The sequence below is a fragment of the Myotis myotis genome, unplaced genomic scaffold (genome assembly GCF_014108235.1).
Source record: "Myotis myotis isolate mMyoMyo1 unplaced genomic scaffold, mMyoMyo1.p scaffold_m19_p_11, whole genome shotgun sequence".
In the NCBI taxonomy this organism is placed as follows: Eukaryota; Metazoa; Chordata; class Mammalia; order Chiroptera; family Vespertilionidae; genus Myotis; species Myotis myotis.
This window is the reverse complement of record NW_023416315.1, coordinates 65187570-65210301: the sequence shown is the minus strand read 5'-3', so window position 1 is coordinate 65210301 and position 22732 is coordinate 65187570. Positions and strand designations below refer to the sequence as shown.

At 37.3% G+C, this 22732-nt stretch overlaps 1 protein-coding gene across 1 annotated transcript in view; it reads right to left on the bottom strand.

Moving 5' to 3' along the window:
• Nucleotides 1–1710: 1710 nt before the first annotated feature.
• Nucleotides 1711–22732, bottom strand: part of GRM8 (glutamate metabotropic receptor 8) — a 727600-nt gene continuing 706578 nt past the window's right edge. The window contains exons 9-10 of the mRNA XM_036328793.1: nucleotides 9640–9886; nucleotides 1711–2269 (exon numbers count right to left, since the gene is read on the bottom strand). Of these exons, the coding sequence (XP_036184686.1) occupies nucleotides 2220–2269; nucleotides 9640–9886 (297 nt within the window). The 3' untranslated portion in view covers nucleotides 1711–2219. The remainder of the gene's footprint in view (nucleotides 2270–9639; nucleotides 9887–22732) is intronic.

The following is a 22732-nucleotide window of genomic DNA, read 5'->3' as shown; positions in this document are numbered from 1 at the left end:
GCATATGTAAATCCACCACAACTATTATTCGACTCGATTATAAGTAAAATAAGATTTTGAAGAACACAAAACAGGAATCAACTATTTATAAAAGTACTTAGGAAAAAACAACTCATTGGTGAGTTTGTAATAGGAAAAACAATTTTGAAATGCCATGAGTTATGCTCAATATTTTATTTTTTTCCTAAAACCTTAAAAGAAAAAAACAACAACAACCCACCTTTGGCCTGGGAGCCAGCTTTACTCTCATAATCACCCTGTTACCTCCCCTTACCCTGATTAGAGTCAATTAGTAAATGAAAACATGAAAATATACTTGAATTTTGCTCTCTGAAAAACTATGCAAGACTTGTAAAATTCAAGCATTTTCTCAACCAAACATGTATACATTACACTTACTAGTTAAAATTAAGATAAAAATCTTAAAAACCACTAATAATCTCCAATGCAAAGAACGATTACAATTACTTCATGGTACGGCTACTGGTTCTGAGCTACAATGGCACAATAAAATATGCTAAACGTGCAATTATGTTTATTTTCTTTTAAGCTCTTATCTAAAAAGGCACACCTACAGGTGAGCTTAGGACCCTGATTATAGGGTTTATTAACCAGTAATTTGGATTACTGAAAATTTTAAAATAATGCCCTTATTCCTTGATTTAAATATTAACTACAAACAACAAATACTGTTAGAAGAAACTCAACAAAAGGCCAAAAAGCCTTGTCTGCTGATTTCTGTCTGTGTAGGCATCTAGGAAGTGTTACTGTATGTTGAAGGAGTCTGCACTGTGCTACCTCAACTCTCTATTAAATAAAGTGACTGTCGATATTTGGGTTGAAGCTACAGAGCACTTACAGCTCTTTATATCTATAAGGAGAGCAATGAGCCATCCAACCTAACTCAGTGGAGAGAACATTTACTAACAAAATGATTGTAGAGACCCATTGACTTGATGGATTTCTGGGATTGTGTAGAATAGAGGAGCCCTCTATGAAAATGGGAACAGATTTGAAAGCCTTGAACAGGCTCCTTTATCCATCCTAGCATGGTTTATTAGCATGACACAAGCTCCCAGTACTCTCTCTCTCTCTTTAACGACACTGCTCTATGAACCAATGAATGTTTTCATTTGGAAAATAAGAAAGCCCTGACATATTATCTGAACTGTGGTTTCTGTAGTGATGCCAAGAGATTAAATATGCTAATTCTGTGCTTTGAGGAATGTACTGGGTAAGGCCCATTACTTCACCGATTTCAGTGGGTACTGGGCCCAGGTGAGAAAAGATTAATAATACACACCTTGGAATACTTCATGAAGCAAAAGTTCTGACTTAGAAAACAGGAAATTTCAGTGACACTCTGATCTACTTTAAAATGGTGATTTTCATAACACATTTCATCATTTGTTAATTTTGAAACCTGAAGCAATTCCCCTCAAGCTATTGCTTGATTCTTCATAAGAGAAGCCATTATTATGAAAAACGACCACATAAATCTTGATATATCCACAAAATCTTCCACAAATAATTCTCTTTCGTATAGGAATAAAAGGCAGTCTTCTTCATATACACATGAGTGTACAAAAACACATTCTTCACAAAAAAAACGTATTTCCTTGGGCTTAGTTAGGTGACAGCCGAAGTACCAACTGGAGTTTTCCCTGGCTTTAAAACTGGAACGAAACAACTCTCAACATTTGCAAAACATTCCTTTATTATTAGAAATAAATTATTTGTATAAAAAATTGCATGCGTCAACCATTGCATTTATTTTTAGCACAGCCCAGGGCTTCAATCCATCAGCCATTACAAGAAACAGATTCATTGTCTTATACAAGTGAACAATGCGGCACAGGAACAGGAGTTCTCACAATCACAGAAAAATACTTACAGAGTAACATCAGACATGGTTTATTTCAACAGCATTTTTTTTTCACAAGCTAACATTAGTTTTCCGTTTGTGATTTATTTTTAACTGCTCATGAGTAAGCAATACTTTAGCTTGAGACTTCATTGGTTGGATTGTCTAAAATGGGTTTCTTCACTCTCTGTTGTTGATATTTTGGGCTCATGGCTACTTTTTGTTCCTCACAAGATTGACTATTGATTTGATTGACTGTAGTCCAAAGAGATCTCCAGGAGTGAGTCTTGGTGGTGTCATGTTCGTTGTTTGAGATCACATACCAGATTTCTTCATATTGTGTCATTTCCCTGTTTCAGATTGAATGATCGCTGTAGCTGATATATGTTGTCTTGGTAGAGGAAGCTGTTAAGATAAATTAAGACAAATTAATAGTATACAATAATAAATTATTGTTATAAAATGTTTTTAAAATTCAAACTCCATAATGACTATTGTTGTAATATTCAATTTGTACTATGTTACTTATTATTTTTAAACCATGTAGAAGGAAATCAATGATTATAGGAATAAAAATGCTGCAGCAATTTTAATCTCTAAAACAACTAGCCTCACTTATGGTATAGGGATTTAGCAGAAAATTAAAAATGTAACAGTTCTGCTCTTTAATAAACTTGAGTAAAATTTAATTTGTATGTGTATTTTGATTAATAAAGATTTGCAATATGAAAAATGAAAGAACAGATAAATTATCTATCCTGTAATATGAAAAAAACTTATTACAGTCTCAGTGGAATTCTTTGAGTCTGCTTTGATGACCAAAAAGGGTTACTAATTATAATTAGTTGTACTCTGAAAATGAATATATCTTCCATTTTAAAATAATGCTTTTAGACTCTAAAATGAAACATAGTAAAATATCAAGTACATAGAATATTTATAAGTATTAAAGTAAATATGTGTATTGCCAATACATATTTATGATCTGCTTTCATCCAACGGATACAAATGGAGATGTTTAAAAAATAAATAGACTCAAAGAAGGATATTAATATTTAATTATATTAGTACCAACTTACTATAAAGTAAAACTCATTATTGCAAGACTTTTACAAATATATGAATAAGAAAATATTCTAAGTCCAATTTGTACTCATGCTTACATTTCCAGAGAATCTAAATCCAAAGAATTCCTTTGGGTTTTTGAAAGATGTGATGGAATAAATAAATCTCTGTTCTAAAATTCAAATGTGATGTCCTATTTTTCTATGGAATTCTGGAATGAATAATCTGAAGAAGAAATATATGGAAAGAATGCAAAATGTGTATGTGTTTCACTACATAGATCCAATTCAGGATGAAACAGATTTTTAAAGAATAATTTAGTGTTATATGGAGGCTAAATGGATAATATTTATGCTGTCTACAAGAGACTCACTTCAGATCAAAAGATACACACATAGTGAAAGTAAAGGGTTAGAAAAGATATTTCTTAAAAATGGAAATGAAAAAACAAAAGCTGACAAAATAGACTTTAAAACAAATGCTATGTAATAGACAAAGAAAGGCCCAACAATTCCACTTGTGGGTATGTATTCAAAATTGAAAGACGTATACATCTATATGCTCATTGCAGCATTATTTACAATAGCAAAGATAGAGAAGTGATCTAAGTGTCCATCAGTAGATGAATAAAGAAGAGGTGATACATGAATATATATATGACACAACCCTAAAAATGAATGTAATCTTGGCATCTGTAATAACATGGGTGGATCGCGAGGGTATTGTGCTGAGTAAAAGAACTTAGAAGAAGACATTGCCATATGATTTAACTCACATATGGGATCTAAAGAACAAAATAAACAAACAAACAGGAAAGAAACAGACTCATAGATACAGAGAACATTTTGATAGTTGCCAAATGGAAAGGGGTTGAGTGGGTGGGAGAAAAAAGTGAAGGGATTAAGAAATGCAAATTGGTAGTTACAGAATAGTCACAGGGATGTAAAGCCCAGCATAGAGAGGACAGTCAATAATCTATAATAATAAAAGCACCATATGCTAATTAGACCAGACGTCCTTTCAAATGACCTTCTGGACGAAGCTGGGGCTGCAAGGGAAGCCCAGGTCCCAGGTGCCCGAGTGAAGCTGGTGCCAGCAGCCAGGGGAAGGATGGCCTACTCTTGCACGAATTTCGTGCAACGGGCCTCTAGTATAATAACTATGTATGGTGTCAGAGGGGTATTAGATTTATTAGGATAATCACTTAGTAAGTTATGTAATGTCTAATCACTGGGCAGTACACCTGACACTAATATTATATGCCAACTGAATAAAAAATAAAAAAAATATTTAAAGTAAAAAAAATGAATGATTTAGTTTTTGAACATTGAATAAGGAAGTTGTAAAGCTCTTCCTCTTAAATAATTGGCAATCAGGCTCATTCCATTTTAGTGGACATCACTCTGGTGATTGACCAGATAAACTCTTACTAGAGCCTGAGATCATGCCAAGTTCACCATCACTAAGATTAGCATAGATAGCCCAAAGAAGTGCTAATATTTTTGCTATGTTTAATATCATTGAATATTATGAGCTTCATGCCAAAAATAGGTGACATATCTGCTTATCTTATCTATATTGTTCTAGGTGATTTTTGTGGCACAGTGGAAAGGAAGTAGATTTTAGACCTGGTTTTAAATTATATTGTTTCTTGCACAATAAGTAAAAAAAGTTCACTGGTCCTCAGTTTCATCACTGGTCAAAAACATAAAAAATTGTGGTTTTTGTTTTTTGTTTTTTTTGTGAGTATGGAAGCAGATTTGTGAGTATGGAAGCAGAAATAGGTTTGTGGAGGACCAGCTGGTGTCTTAAGGAATGAATACAGAATCCTATTCTACTTATCTTTCCAAGTGAAACATAATAATTTTTATGCTTGTTTGCTTTATTATTTTAATTTCTAATTTATATAATGCTTTCAGATGCCTCTAAATTTCTTAAAAGAAAATAAAATCTTCAACTATGTTTTTGAAGGCCTTTCATAAAACTTTGTAGGCAAGATAAAGAAAAATTGTCATAAGAGTTAGAAAATAACCCTTAAAAAGGTTGTTCAATTGCATGCCTTACTCAATATATTCATCAGTAACTAAAAAATATATAAAATATTAAATTCATGGGTAGCTAGAAAGAAAAATTATGGTTGAAATATAAGAACAATTCCCAGAAAGGTCTTGGGGAAGATGATATTTAGATGTTTAATTCAACATAAAATGATTTAGATTAGACCATCTTTAAGGATAATTCCAACTTAAAGCCCATAGCTAAAGATCCATACTTCATTTTTTGAACTCCTAGAAGTGATCTCCAGGGGAAAAGATGATAGATAGAATTCTATTGAGAATTGAGACTATAATTTACAAAGGGAAAGCAATCTTAAATTTTCTAATGTTTAGAAAAGGGAGTTCAGGGCTCTGACAACCAATGACTTAGTCAACATGAAATCAGTGATAAGCACAAATCTTTCAAATGGCAAGGAACTTTATCCCAGAAGTATTACAAAGTGAAATTGATCAAAGATGTACAGATGAATTAATAGAGAGAATTTTTACAGAGGTAATGAATATGCTTATGTGAGAAAAATAGTTGTAGAGTACAGCAACAATGAATTTCCTGCGCACACCACACTGTGCCCATAAGCTAGAGAAAGCAGATCTACCTTTAGCAGTCGCTGTTTTCATGAATTATGCATGAACATAGCCTAAGGAATATCATGTGACAGTCTTTGTTAGTTGGATACAGTTGATAAAATTCATATATATCAACTTTGTTTCTAGCTCCCTTCCCAAACTTTTAGGAAACAACAGGACCCCTTTTGTTTGGCCTGTAGGATTCTGCAAATTTAGTAACACGGACCTGATGGTCTCCTTTCCAGCCTCACATTACTTATATTTTTTCTGCATGGTGAAGCTTTAAAACCTTAAATATGCGACCAGAATTCCTGCATTAACAAGTCATCATTAGGATGAAGTTTCTACAGATAATGGACTGGTAGAGCTGCTCCATGGCCACGGAGGAAAAAAAAAACCTGCATGCATATCATAAATCCACAGCTAATTTGTCAGGAAAAAAATCCCAAGAATAGAACCATAGTCATAATCATCAAAATCCTCAACATGTTTATAAAAAGAAAGAGGGTTGCTAAAACAACAGTTTTTGAATTTTATGTCTTCTCTTTTTTATTAACCACAGACCAATCTATATTTTCATCGCAACAATGATATATTTACCTTTAGGTGGTGATTTATAGTTTACAAAACACTGTCATGAATGTCACTGTCACTTCACTGTGGTGATTTATCAAAAGTCTGGTAGCAGAAAGTATGAGAATGCAGCAATATGGATGCTGTATCAGTGCATTAATCAGCCCTGGATTTATTGAGAATAGACTCCACCCATTTCAAGAGGAGGTGTTTCAATCTGAAGAGGGATGGTACTAGTTAAATGGCAAAGGCCTTTCTAGTACTTAATTACACTTCTAAAGACATAAGACATACTTTTAGAAGACATATTGCATTTACATATTCATGCTATTGAGACTTTTAGAGGGTTTGTGATTTTAGAAGACTTTTGACCCCATTAAAACTATTGGTACATGTAGTAAAGATAACAGGGACACAGGGGTTCACAATACTAGTCATGTAAGTGAACAAAAGTTAGCAGTGGTTACGTGGAGTGGGATTGTGCAAGGATGTGTGAATGTGAAAACTTTGGGCACAACTTATTCAAACCCAAACTACTCCTATAAAAGATGGATACACTCTCCCCTAACCGATTTGGCTCAGTCGATAGAGCATCGGCCTGCGGACTGTGGACTGAAAGGTCTCAGGTTCGATTCCGGTCAAGGGCATGTACCTTGGTTGCGGGCACATCCCCAGTAGGAGGTGTGCAGGAGGCAGCTGATTGATGTTTCTCTCTCATCGATGTTTCTAACTCTCTATCCCTCTCCCTTCCTCTCTGTAAAAAATCAATAAAATATATTTTAAAAATTGGGGGGACTCTCTCCCCCTCCCCACGTGGGAGTCTGTGCTTGTTTCTCAATAAATTTCCATCTTTTCCTATATAAAAAAAAAAGATGGATACACTCAAATCTCCAAAGTATAATTTAACCTTCATTTAGGTAGTAATTGACTTGGTCTTGATTCACCCTTTAAACTTTCTTTATATTCTAAACGTGAGTATCAACTCCTCAAGAATATTATAGGCTTACCTTCTATACACATCCCACAATTGCAATTTTTCTTATTTCAGAGAAAACAGGGAAATGCACACATGTTATATAATTTCTGTTGATAATGTCATCATCAACAGAAAAAAATGGAAGGGAAAGAAAATATATGGGACTTATTTCTATACTATGGGGTTAGTCTTTAGCAATACTCAACATTTTCCTCTTCAAGAAACCCACTTCTTTTTTGAAAGGTTGGGGAAAAGCTGATGTTTGTTTTTTTCTCACTAGCGTCCAGAGATGAGTCTGAGATCACTGGCATTTTTTCGCTGTATCCTTTGTTGTTCCTATTTGCAACCGTATCATATAAAGCTTTCTGGATTAAGACTAAAAAACAAGCCCAATTATAGATTCTGGTAGATCATAGTGAGAAGTGTCAGTGTTCAAAATGTATCATTGGCTAACAGCAGTTTCCTGGCATTCTACCATAGGTTTTAACTTCCTGCCCTGATGCTTTCAAGGCAGAAAACACAGATAAAATTCTGCCCTCAAATCACAAATATTATACTCTGATTGTGTTGAGAGTAGCTATAGGACATCTTTGGCTAAGAGACCAAATAGGCCCATTATTAGTAAATTGCTTATCTATAATCAGTGATGATTGTAATAATGTTTTATCATAACCCATCCTTGTCATGTCTTTTCTTGCAGTTTCTCAAGGTTGCATATTTGCAGAAAGGTGAATATGTGGGGAGTGTCTGTAGATTTATTAAAAAGTTTATTTCTCTACAAGTGACTACATTTGGTATTAGTGGAGGTAATCTTCACTAGATATGGCTAATAATTCCAAGAAGTCTGATAGTAATTGAAGCCAATAAGTTTAATTAATCAATACTTATCTTCTAAGGATATTTCTGCATATGGGGCATTTAGAGTATACAATCTTTATCTGGAAATATTGATGTTTATAAATCTAGTCAAGACTAGAAGTTGTTATAATAATTAAGTCAGATAAAATCAATTCTTAATCCCTAACCGGTTTGGCTCAGTGGATAGAGCATCGGCCTGCGGACTGAAGGGTCCCAGGTTCGATTCTGGTCAGGGCATGTACCTTGGTTGCAGGCACATCCCCAGTAGTGGTTGTACAGGAGGCAGCTCATCGATGTTTCTCTCTCATTGATGTTTCTAACTCTCTATCCCTCTCCCTTCCTCTCTGTAAAAAATCAAATAAAAATATATTTTAAAAAAATCAACTCTTAATCTTCCCTGAATTTCATGTCAGAAGTACAGAGAATAGGGGATTCAGCCTGCTGGAGGAGTCTGAGATGAAGACGGTAATTTTGCACAGGATTTTAGCCTGAATTATTAAATACACATGTTGTATTCCCAAAAGACAGGAAGCCACTCTAATTCAAATGCCTTAGCTTTTATTTATTTTTGATCTATCTACAGGACTAAGTACTGTGATGTTGGTTACTTTTGTTTGTTAGTTTTAACTATACTCAGCTTTGTGGTATTTTCATAATACAAATCTTCAATCTATTTGCTACTCTTCCATAGGTACCAAGAAGAACTGCATATATCAGTTAAACTCTGCTGGATTACCTTGGTACAAGTGTATTACTATCGTGTGCTTCTTTAGGGCTGAACTGTGGAAGGTAGATGAGGAAGGGAAAAGCACAGTGGTGGTTGTAGAAAAGATTCTATTTTCAGGGTCATGAGGCTTTCAGGCGAGAGCTCTAATTATCTTAATTTATTCAAGGAGGAAAGTCAAAGGAAGCCAAAGAAGGGGACCACTTGGGGGAAACAAGTATTAACTATCATTTAACCTCACATGTCGGTTAACCAGCTTTCATATTTCCCCAAATATCCAAATGACACTTGTTTGTGTAAGATCTTTGATAGTATGTCCCATAAATATTAGGTAGCTATTAATTCTATAAAGAGCAACCAATAATGAACTAGCAAAGATTAAAGATTTGTTCCTAATTATCAAAAGATAATTTTTAAAATATATATATATATATATATATATATATATATATATATATATATTATTGATTTTTACAGAGAGGAAGGGAGAGAGATAGAGAGTTAAAAACACTGATCAGCTGCCTCCTGCACACCTCCTACTGGGGATGTGCCCACAACCCAGTACATGCCCTTGACCGGAATCGAACCTGGGACCTTTCAGTCCACAGGCCGACGCTCTATCCACTGAGCCAAACTGGTTAGGGCTAAAAGATAATTTTTATATTTAGAAGATAGTCCCAAGCTCAGTAATGCCTCCAAAGAGAGACCTGAGTGTCACCCGCTGAAAAGAGACCACGTGTGCATGTTTATGCTCTTCAGAAGAGCCATGAACCTGGAAGTCATTTGGTTAGAACCAAATGGGTCTCACAGCCATGATGGTCTCATGGTGTGCAAGTACCGTCATGCCCCTGGAGCCATGTGGCACAGCCCCCAAGACTAGTAGAAGAATGTTCAACGTACATCTATTAGGAAGTGCTCCCGCTCTTGACCATCGGAAAGTCTACGGATGACTTACTGTTGGTTTCAAGACTCTCACAGAGTTCATTTTTCACCTCGCCATTGGGTCTGCCATTTCCTTTTTGGATCAGTTTGCTTTGCATGGTGGCCGCCGTCACCACAGCCTTGAAGCTCCTTTTGCGTTTTTGAACGTTCTGCTCTGGATGGAAAATTATAATATAAACCTTGGGCATATAGAGCATGCCCAGAGACACCGAAGCACTTAAGCTCATGGACACAGTAAGTGTTGTTGTTTGGATGTACATCTGAAGGGAGGAAAAAAAAGATTAATGTTGGTAAACCTGATCAAAGATAAAGCAAATAACATCATCGTTTTCTGAAATTATTCCAGCTTCTCTGCGAAACTTGAATGAGAAGGTACTTATGGAAATCGCCCTTAATTAGAGTCAAGCATTTCTTTATCCCATCTGCACATGTGGGTAAAGTTGTATTGTTTAGGAAGTCCAATTGTTAAAACAAACAGACAACATATCTAGGATCCTCATTAATATCTGTTCACTCCAATAATACCTCTGAAAATGTAAAGTCGTCAAATTATATCTGGAAAGCCCAGGACCCAAACTAATCATGTCCTTTTAAATAAAGGATCTAAAGACATTCAACTTTGGGTGGTAGAGATGAGTGGAGGTGGAAAAAGGCATAGAGGGGATAAAAGGTGATGGGGGGAAATAACTAAATACACTGTATTAATATTTTGAAATAAATAAATAGAACATTCAACCTCCAGGGTAAATACCTGAACCAGCATCAGGATTGCCTTGTCCTAGGGGAAACGGTTTCTCTTAACAGATCCAAACCATGAGGAGAACTTCAGACACTAGAATGGAGACTGTCCCTGTTTGTGAAATCCTACCACCAGGTTGCTGAGTTTACTGTTCAATTCATCTACCATTAAGGCTGTCTTTTTGCACAAGACCACATCGTGAGCATGTGAATACCCTTCAACAGGTGATAGAAAATATGATTTGTTTCAAAGTTCTCTTCCTCCAGGAAGTCATCAATGATAAATCTTATTGTAATGATAATGTTTTTTTTTAAATTTTACTCTTAATGCCTAATACAATGAAAAATGAAAACAATGGAGTGCTTCACTAATGTGTAACGATGTGATTATAATCATTTATATGAACTTTGCAGTAAATTATATGAAATGTACAACTAGAATATGAACTTTGTTAGAGCCAGTAATCTATATTTTTTCTTATATACGTTGAAGAAACTATCCAAGACTCTAGACAAATAATAACTCAGAAGCTTCTCATTTTTTGGTATGTGAATATCTTCAAGAAAATATGATTTATACTCGATTTGATTTACACAAGTGTACAGAAAATGCTTCCCATGATATTCCACTCTGTCAAACGAACACCAGTAATGGCTACAACACATGGCTGATGACATTTCAAGTCAGGAGCACAATGCGTAGCCTCAGTTGAGCTCATGCATGTTGGGCTCATGCATAGCTGCCTAATAGAGACATGATCCCAAAGCATCTGTCAGCAAAGCCACAAATTACTACATGGCATGACCTCATACTAACTGCCAATAAATGAAACCCGCATTAAATTTGAAAGAAGTAAGGCCTTCCCCCATGGCGACCACGCCTTCCCTGCCTGAGTGAGCTCCTGAGCTCCACAGAATTGGACAAGTCCCTGTCCATCTCCTTTGAACAGGTGGTACCACTGCCCCCTGTCACCATGAGTGAGGCAGGGTTGAGCCTACCACTTCCAGCTCCACCCCACCCCCCGAGTGGGTGCTTGGTCTCCCCCATAATGTGGACATGTGCCTACTGTCTCCCTGTGAGTTTGAGCACTGCTAGGACGTGCCTATGGTGACGGTCCCCACATGCCCTGGCAGCTCTAGTGACAGCAGCACGTCCATCAGCGAGTTCCTGCCCACAATGCCTGACTTGGACCCCCTGCCTGCTGCCCCTGGCACTGCAGACTCAGATGAACACATGGAGAGCTGCCTGACTCAAGGTCCCCAACCACTACCTACCTTGTCCCCCAGCTGCATGGTGGGCCCCCAGCTGCTGCCCCCAAACAGACCAGCTGACAGAGAGCCTAGACCGGTGATGGCGAACCTTTTGAGCTCAGCGTGTCAGCATTTTGAAAAACCCTAACTTAACTCTGGTGCTGTGTCACATATAGAAATTTTTTGATATTTGCAACCACAGTAAAACAAAAACTTATATTTTTGATATTTATTTTATATATTTAAATGCCATTTAACAAAGAAAAATCAACCAAAAAAATGAGTTCACGTGTCACCTCTGGCCTAGACTGTACCCACAAGTCCCTGGCTCGCCCCACCCCCAGCACTGCCAACCCCAAACCCACTCCAGTGATCACTGCCAAGACCAAGGGGATACCTGGGCCAGTCTACCACTCAGTTCCCAGAGCAATCCCAGTGACAAGAGAGATCTGGCACCCCTGCCCAGAAAGTCCCCGGACCCATCCGAGTCAGCCAGCAACGGCCAGGTGGGTTGGAGGCCTCCCCTGGCTACCCTGTCTACCTTGATCTGGCTTACCTGCCCCAGGAGGCAGTGTCTGCCGGTGGGTGAGGAATTCTCAGCAGCAGCCAGGACCAACTCAAGGAAGAGGCATGCATGACTTTCAGGAGACCCTGGTCCCCACCTTCACTCAATGGCCATGTAAGAGTGGTTTTAGGAGACGTATGCCTCGCACCAGGCACTGGACATTAGCCCATGCAGGACAAAGCCTTCCCACTAGCCCTTCTCCCCCACATCCCTCAGCCCACTGTACTGAGTCACTGCATCATAAATAAACGAAGTGCCCCACTTAAAATATTTTTTTTAGAATGTTCTGCTAAACTGTGGACCTGTGGCTTTAAGCCTTATAAATCTCCCTGAGTTTTGCCACCTAATTTTAAGCAACTTATATGCATGCTCATAAACTTTCCTGGGTTGGTTAATCCTCTCTGAATTCCTACCTGTTCTCCAGCTAGCATTGCTGTGCAGCAAATCGGCTGCAGGTAAAGGACATAAAGATAAGGAAAGGATATAGCCAAATATCAACCACACTGGTGAATGTACCAAAGCTGCTCAAATAGGTAACCATCAGCTTGGTCCCAGTAAGACCCTGCAAGTCAATTTAGCTTAAAAACAAACATGCAAAAAAATCTCCAGCCATCAGACAGCCGTGAAATAACAGGAACACCACACCAAATAGCTGGATTATTTTTATGTCTGAATCTGTTGGTCTTGCTAAAATGTAAATTACTAGTTCAAGTAATATATAAAAACACCTTGGTATCTTGTAAATTTTCTCTGCTGCCCTAAATATAAAGGATAATTTTCTTCCATTATTCAACACAGAAATGATTTAAAATCATGTTGGTAATATATGGTAAATTTAATATTGCTAAGTATTAGGCATGAAGAAAATTCTGGAATTCTAGATTCCACATTAAATATATTACTGCAGTCTCTCTTTTCAGCAAACCAACTCATTGGAAGACATAATAAACGTAGACATTAGGATTGAACCGTACTGTGCTCAGTGTTCCAAGCTCTCCATTAGACACGATGCTGTCAAATTACACCAAAATGCTGAGCTTACTGGTGTGCTCTTTTAAAACAGCTTCTGAAAAATTGTAATGTGAATTTAATTCAGGAAAAGCACCTATTCAAAATCATACCCTAAACTCCCAAATCTCACAGTGGCCTATCATTTGTTAGAGGGCCTTGCACCGAAAGTAGATTGAGCTTTTGAACTTCATTTTTGAATGCTTAATATAATGAAAAAGTCATATATATCATAACCCCAATGAAAGCAACAATGACAAAATAAGCAAAGAATAAAAATGCTACCTCCTCTCATTATAGGGGAACTAAATGTTAAATATCATGGCTTATAGGATTCTATCTCCCATATGTATGAAGAAATGGAGAGATTATATTAAAAGATTGAAGGCGAGCACTTAATTTTTTTAAAAAACTCATAGATTGTTGTATACCTACCAAAAATTTTAATTATTTGAGCCATATAAGAAAGAAACGACACCACTTATAGTTTTTTGCTGTTTTGGGGGGTGCGGGGAGGGTGGTTGTTTATATTAGAGATAAAGATGTTTACAGAGACACTTTGGAGTTGCTGTGTGGGTGGTAAGAGCCCCATGTCAACCCTGCTGGTGACAATCCAAACTCTAATAAAACTTCCCTGGCCACTGGACAGCTGTGTGATTTTATTTTCCTCTCCGACCTTTAATTTCTTCCCTATGAAATGGGGGAAGCAATACTTTTCTCATAGAAGGGTTATAAGGTGGAGTGCCAAGCTTTATAAAATGTCTCAAAGGCACAACAGAGTAGTAACACAACAAAAGTATTTGCCCTACGGCTTTGAATCTGAAAGGATGCTAACAGGTATATAGGACCAGAGAGGGGCTTAGAAGCTTGTATCCAAAGCAGACAGTTCTGTTTACTGAACAGCTGACAGCCATCATCTAACTATCTGATGTCAAGAAAAAGGCTTTTGTGATCTTACTTCCAAGTAGGCAGAATAAAATCATGCCCCAAAGTCAATTCTATTTGCTGATGTCAAGGCTATAGTCATGATCTGTGCTACAGTCCTGGAATAACACACTGGCTCTCTGTATCAAATTATAGCTCACTGGAATGTGGGAGGGAACTAGATTAACTCCCTGTAACCAACATAAATCCATTGAAAGATGCAGACAATGGCATCGGATATGTGACTGTAACCTTCTTTCTTCCAATCTTTTTTTTTATGCCCCACCTTCTGCCCCATCACTCCAAAATATTAATACCCGGAGGACGCAGAGTATCTTTTCTATTACATACACTGATGCCCTGCCACGTTCTCTGCCTCCAAGCTCCGTGGACATTTTGATCCTGAAGCAGGCAGATGCACTGAGTAGATTGAAGCGATCTTGGGTTTAGCCAGGGAGGAGCAGGCACAAAGGAGCATGCAAACATGCCATCTTTTCTGAGACCTCTTATAACTCCCTCTTCAGTCTTCAAAGGGTCATCTGTGCACATCCAGGGTCTACGGAAAGCAGGGCATGGCCTGGGTCATTAGAGACTCTAAGGAGAGTGAGGAGGGAGATTATATTGCTAAAGGAGAAAGGTCGGACTTTTATTTAACCGGCCACCTGCACACAGAATTCCATAACTCTGATATTCAAGCTGTTAGGTTTCCAACGCTTTAGTAACTAACTAAGGTAACCAATTCTTACACCTGACACCCAAGGCAGGTTTGTGCCATGTAGTAAGAAACAAATTCATTATTTAGTCTTGACGAGTTCTGCCTGGCCCTGGATGGTTTAGCCTCACTCTTTGCTACAGTAAGCCGGGTTCCATTTGGCTGCTTTGCACATAGTTTCACCAGTTAGAAAGCAGCATTCGTACTTAAAGCTGACTTTCGCTGCTTTTGTTATCTATTCCCTCGTCTGTGTGTCGGCCAAAGTGGCACCTGCATCCAGAAACGATTTTTCCTCTGCTATTCAGCAGGGCTCCAGTGAATGGACTTCAAAACCTCGCTAATTGTTGGAAGTGATTTTATAAAAATTGATAGAGAAGTGTACAGAGAAAGTCTGGAGTTGCCTGATGGGTGGTAAAAGCCCCAAATCAATCCACTATGCAACAGTTCAAACTCTAATAAAATGCCTGGCAATTGGGCATAACCTTAGATGCAGCAACCTGACTCATTTGGCTGAGTCTGGACCCTAATGAACCATCACCAAATCCATATCATATATTTTACCATTGTTTCTCCCTTTCATCAATTCTAAAGGATCCTTCTCATCTCTCTAAAATTTTTACATTGAAGCCTCCAGACATTAGTTTTCATCTATCATCTGTCTATCATCTATCTATCTATCTATCTATCTATCTATCTATCTATCTATCTATCTATCTATTATCTATCTATCTATCTATCTATCTATCTATCATCTATATTACTCTCTTAATCATCACATTTGGAATTATGGCCTTAAACTAGGACCAGTTTCCTGTGTGTACTACCTTTACAGTGGTCCCTTCACTCAGAAGAGTCTCATACTTAGTATAATGACCTACTGTCACTGTTAGGAAATTCTTAATATGTTTTGAATAAAGAGGTTTGTATTTTTATATTTCACTAGGCCCCAGAAGTGATGTAGATAGCGCTGCCTTAGAAACCATTTACCTGCTCGCAGATCCCAGGCTGCCCTCAGGAATTCAACTGTCTTCTTGGTAGCTCCCCTTGGATGTCTGGCAGGCACCTAAGACTAACAAGCATCTGAATCCCATCTTCATTACTACACCTGCTCTTCTAGGGATCTGTCATGTCTTATTAACTCCATCTTTCAGATTATTGAGACAAAAAAACTTTAAAATTCCTTTCTTACAATTGTGATCTATGAAAAATCCTGGTGATTCTACCTTCAAAATTTATTGAGACAGTTCATTTTCCACCACCCCTACTGGTACTACATTAATCCTGCCAATATCATCCCTCATTTGGATTATCGCTATAACGTTCTACTAATTTCTCTTCTTTCACCCTTGTTCTTCTCTGCCTCATCATCTGATTGGTCTTAACACATCAACCAGAATAATCATTCTTTTTAAGGGTCACCCCTACTCTCAAGCTTTACCATGACTCCCTACAATGATGTCCCTACAATGGCTCGTAGGATCCTCCGAACTGATCTGGTTTACTCTTGCCCTCACACTGGCCTCCTGGAACGTACCAAACATGCTTTTACTTTGGAGCTTTATATTAATTAAAGGCTAACTCTGTCACTTCCCTAAGGTCTTTCCTGAACTGTTCTTTTTCAGTGAGACCCTTTCTAAGCACAGCATTAAATATTGTAACCCCCATCCCTCAAGTTGCATTCCCAGCTATATTTTACTCCTTAGCATCTAACATTTTTTATCATGAAAGTCTATATATTTTACTAATTTATGTATTGTCTATTTCCCTGAACTAGAATAAAAACTCCATGAGTATGGGAATTTTTTACCTGTTTTACTGCTATTACCTTAACACCTATAATACTGCCTGGATGATATAAATTTCCTATATTCTTTGAGGTGGTATAGGTACTTATTTTTGAATTTAGTACTTAAAGAAAATAACCCTTATAGTTTTAAGAGGAAGGCAATAAATCAGATTCTAAATCTAGAAACTAGAAAATTTGAGGGCCCCATTAAACCTCAAATCAACATCTAGGTGGAGACAGAAACTCTTTGATAGATAAATATGATGCTCTTTAAAACTGTAAATATGTCAATAATGGGCCATTTTGTTCTCAGCTTAGCAAAAGACAATATAAATTAAAAGTCAGTGGTCTCCACTTTGGTAATATAAGAGCTCTGGGCTCAGCCCTGGATCACTTCCCCATGCAAGAGCTGTATAACTGAGGGTAATGGACTCACACTATTTATAAGCTTCCATGGATTTGCTCAAAGGATTTAAAAAGACAATGCTTGTAATATATTGGCACAGTGTCTGACACATATCAATCAATAAATAATACCTATAGTCATTAATTAATCTTAATCATATTTCTCTATTCATCTTCCTCCATTCCTCACACAATAAAGATTTAACAATTCCGCTCTCAAAATAAGTCTCAAGTATTTTAGCCGTTTTAGTAGTGAGCGTAAGCGTGCGTGGGCGCGCGCGCGGACACACACACACACAGAGGCACAAAGTATTTATTCATAAGTAAATATGCTTTATGCTTATGGGAAACTCTAGAGTCAGCACATTCAAATAATCACAGTCTAATTTCATTCTGGGAAAAATCAGCATCATGAGTGTTGTGTTCCTCCTGTCAGGTAGAAATCAGTGTTGCTAACCCATCCGCAAGTCCTTGCATTGCCTTTCCATTACTGGAGATGAAGGTGGGTTTGCTCTGACCCATTTGCAGCCGCCCATCATGTCACCTTTTGGCCGGGGCACATGTTAGCAAAATAAAGGGTCAAATCAAAGGGAGATGCAGAACAGGGCAGGTTCACAAGTGAGGTTTGAATTCTTAACCTGGGATTTATCGGGAATGGTGGGAACCACGTGCAGAGAGTAATAAAGCATCAACCAACAAGTAGAACGTCAGCTTTGCCGGGGATAGGAAAGGAGAAGGGTAAGGAAATTCAAGATCCTCTAAAGAAGGAAGAATACATATTGGACTTATAATACATGCTTATAATGAAATATGCATGATATTCAATATTTGCATTAATAAATAGTTTATTTTTTTTATTAAAGCCTGGTAGACATTTTATGAAGTAGATGTTTTAAAGTAGAGCATTATTAAATAAAATTTAGTCTACATAAGTATTATTTATAGGAACATAAGAAAAATAATTTCTCAAACAATGATGTTGCCTTTTCTGCTGTGACATATGCAAATGAATATGAGGCCTCTACTTGCTAACTGTTCATTGGTTTCTCTTTTACAGATAATTTTCTTAATGTTTCCTTCTGTGGACTCCTGCTTCAATGCTGCCTTTTAGCTCTTTATCACTTTGCAACAGCATGGTCAGAACTGAGAATAAGAGTAATGGAGATATTTTAATTGTTATGATTTAAATAGTGTCTATTTGAATGGGTACCAAACATAATAAATGGAATATATACATGAAGAGAACAAATAACAAAAGTTTAAATTTTTTCTGAACGAAGCCAGAGAGAGAAAATACTTACTATAAGAACAAACTTTATGAAGTATATAATTATATATGATATATATTACATAGAATTAATATCACTCAAAACATTTTAAAAGTCCTGTGATTGCAGTCGGTTTGTGCTTAAACATACTAATAGCATCTCAACGTTTTCTGATGTTGATTAAAGAGGTAACTTTGGGTATTGTACAATAATTACAATCATAATTCTTACCAGTTATTGAGGATGAAGTATCAGTGCTATGCCAAATATTTTATGCACATATTTCCTCACAATAATCCTGTATCTTAGAAATGGGTCTATTTTGGAGAATTTAAATAACATCTTCAAAGTCACACACTCATGAAGATAAAGCTGAGGTTTTAACTAAGGACTGTCTGACTTGCAAGTCCATATCCTTACCATGCACCATGTGGCTCCCATAGATACACTGAGAGGTGAAAGTATAGGAATAGTATGCCTTGAAACCTCACCAAATCAGAAAATCATCCATTTTCTAATCATCCATTTTCTAATAGAGTTTCTAACATTTCTTAAAAATTTAAGACTCGGTTAAAGCACCTGAATTAACATCTAATTGAGAATTCAGATGGTTCTCTTCAAAACTGCTATTATCAACCATCTACCTTCCTCATAAAAATCCTCACTGTGGATCTTGAAGACACTCTGGTTTTCTTAGAACTATATCTTGTTGAGCTTGCCAGAATCATCTAGTTGGAAATATGAACCTAAAGAGCTGAATAAAGTAATGTTTTAAATGCAGACACTAACAATGAGTTTGCACTGGCCAGATCAGAGAAGTATCTGATGGAACCACTGTCCATCAAGAGGACAGGGGTTCCCTTGAATCAGAAGACACATTGTCAGCACATAGCCACCAGAGAGAGGCTACTGACAACACAGTAGGTAGGCAAACTGAGGACCACAAATACCAAGTGCTGGAAAGACTAATTTCAGTTGCACTGAAGGATCTCCATTCACCCCTTATCCATGGACTGTCTCCGGGAGCCTGACTGTTAACCCTGGTCCCTTTACTAAGGTCAACCCCAAAGTAAGGTGAGTTGGGAGATATGATGTAACTCTGGGAGATATGGTAACTCTGTCTCAAAGGGTGAGTTCCATAACTCCGGGATCATGACTCTCCTCCCTCAGCTGTATTTGTACCTACTCTTGTCACATGCATGCCTAGATCCTGGCAATTCTGACTCCTCACATCACCATTTCTGAGACAACCTATAGAACAGTGGTTCTCAACCTTCTGGCCCTTACAGTTCCTAAGGTTGTGACCCAACCATAAAATTATTTTTGTTGCTACTTCATAACTGTAATGTTGCTACTGTTATGAATCGTAATGTAAATATCTGATCTGCAGGATGGTCTTAGGCAACTCCTGTGAAAGGGTCGTTAGACCGTCAAAGGGGTCGCGACCCACAGGTTGAGAACCGCTGCTATAGAAGGATATCTTTGGGTGTTAGATATTTTATTCTAAAAAATTACATATGAAGGTCAAGGTAGCCAGATTTCTGTGGAGGAAAAACCTCAGAGCTAACATTGTTTTGGACTTTGTATATAGGTCCCCATCATGTCTGATATAGACACATGCGTCTGCCTGAATGCCAGCTATGAGGGAAGCTTCAGGAGAATTAAAACTTTACCCACATATATGATGACCTCCCCAAGTCATCATGCCTACCCAAGGCATGATGCTAATGTCAAACCAGTGATCTGCTGCCATGTGTACTGATCTCGCATTGGCACTAAGTACCGCATGGAAAGATTCAGTCCTTTGTAATAATGATCACTCTCTCATCCTTGCTGTCTAGCACTGGCCCACAGTATGGCTCTCTAGCCCAAGAATGTGGTTATTTTTGATAAATTCTATATTCATGTGCATGATTATTCTATCCCCCATCATTTCCTTAACTTCCTCATTTCCAATGATCTTGTCCTTTACTCCATCTCGAGCACTCACATTCATGACCATAGCTTGGATCTTGAATACTCTTTTTAGTTTCTTATTATAGACTGTAAAAGACTTTGGTTTAATATATTGATTTTGAGTAAGATATATTTTACATTATCTTGTATTTTTCCTTAAGTCATTGAATTTTACACCTAGAATAAATATGGAGTTACGTCCGCAGGCTTCAGTGATGTAAGCATTATGCTCAGGAGTGACAAGTAGCTAATACCCAGAGGGGTGGCTATTTCTCATTTCTCAAACTTCATATTTCTGTGTGGAAATGGCTCGCCAGGCAGCCTAATAAGATACCAGAATTCACGTAAATGTGTGCAGGGACTTTTTGCAACAAAACTGACTTATTGCAAGTATTTTAAATTGGGGCTAACTTTGGCCATACTTTCAATGTGGACTTTTCCGAGTGTGAAAAAGCAAATATTAAATAGTATAACTTTCATTTTACTAAGTAATAAAAAAGTAAATCCAGCTACTATCAAATAAAGTATGCGTAGTTATAATCACTGCTTTATATATTATATATCAACAGTTTAATTAAATATTTTATATTCAGAAAATGACTTTTTATTTCTAGGTTTTTAATGTGAATTACCAAAATCACAACAACAATACTTATTACATTTTTATTGCGAAAATCCTATATCTTAGTTAGATGATGGGTTAAATAGACTTTTATGGATGCCATCAAGACAATTGCCATATGTACTATTGTATGTGTAAAATAATATCTCAAAGACCACAAATCAATAGTAAACAGGATTTTAGAACACAAATTATTCTAAATTTGGAGGACCATCTGGATACTATTATTAAAACTGTGTTCCTAGGAGTAGAAGTAGAGAATTATGTAGACAAATTATTCCATTGGTAAATCTGATACATTGAGTTTTAAGTATGTTCAAACTTTCGATGCTTCAGAATAATTGCATCCAAGTGAAAACTTTAATTGCCATAGAGAAATATCATTATCATTGAGTACTTTCTACTTTAATCTTATGGAAAAATAGTCCTAAACTTTTTCTCTTTTATTACTGCTAACAAACAACTTTAGGTGCCAAGTCATAAATGAAGCAGTTTACTGAGGAGAAAATTAGGAGAACAAAATACTTTTTGTTGTTGTTAATCTTCGCTGGAGGATATTTTTTTCCATTGATTTTAGAGGGAGTGGAAGGGAGGAGGAGATAGGAGGGAGGGAGGAAAAGAGGGAGGGAGGGAGGGAGGGAGGGAGGGAGGGAGAGAGAGAGAGAGAGAGCGAGAGAGAGAGAGAGAGAGAGAGAGAGAGAGAGAGAGAGATTAATCGGTTGCCTCCTGCACATGTCCCAAGTGGGTTGGGTATGTGTCTTTGACTGGAATGGAACCTGTGACCCCTGGGTTCACTGGCTAACACTCTAACCACTGAGCCATGCCAGCCAGGGTGGAAAACACACTTTTAACTGAGGAAATGGGTGTGCATATGTATTAAAACATGTGCCCCTCTTTCCATCTTATGGACTTATTTCTGGGGAGAGCCTAACTCTGACTAAAATTAGTGTAGCCGTTTGACTAGTTTTCAACCAATACAAGCGAAAAAAATAACAAGTGGCAAAGAGTGTTTTCTAGAATTTATTGCAAGAAACCAAGAAGTGTGTGTAATTTCTCCACAAACTCTTTGCCTTTCTGCTGACGGGGTGTTTATGACAGTGAGGTAGTGGAGGGTGGCCAAACCCTATGGAAGAAACAGGGGTTCCTGACTCTATGGAAGAGAGGGCCAGTCCACCAGAAACCTCTTCAGACTGTGATGTGAGAAATAACACTGTATACTCAGAGCTCATACTCTGAGTTATTTTCCTACAGGTGGTGGATTTGTAGTCCCTCAGGCTAATTGCGAGGGTTGGGAAGGGTGAAGGATAATGTCTATGGCAATCACAAAAATGAAGCTGTAATGTTCTCAGACGGATTCTAACAACTGACCTTGTTCAAGTCATTACCACATTCTAACAAAGTGTCTAGTCTATCAAATATAACCGCGAGCCATTCGATTTATTCCTAGGTTCAGTGACCTTGGTCTTTAGTTAGGGAAAGAAAAAACCAAGCTAAGTTTTCTATTAAACTTTCAAGAAAAATCATTTCAGGCACTTTGTGTAATCTTCAGTACCGGAGGGATTCTATAAGAAAGGAAGCTGTATAACACAGCACTTACAAAAGAAAGTTGGGCTGCCAATGTATAGTTTAAAATTCCGCAGTCAGCAACTTAGCACTCGTGCCTGATATACTGCTTTCTGATATGACCTTTTTCCCTCAGCTAGTTCATATCTGACATTGCATCTAACCAAGGTCTTTGACACTGGAAACAAATATTACCAATCTCTGAATACTCTTAAAAATTTAAGCCACAGAATTATCATTGAGAGCACTTTTTCCACAGAGCAAACTTTTGCCAGGTTCTATCATTTATTTATTTTCTTTGAATATTT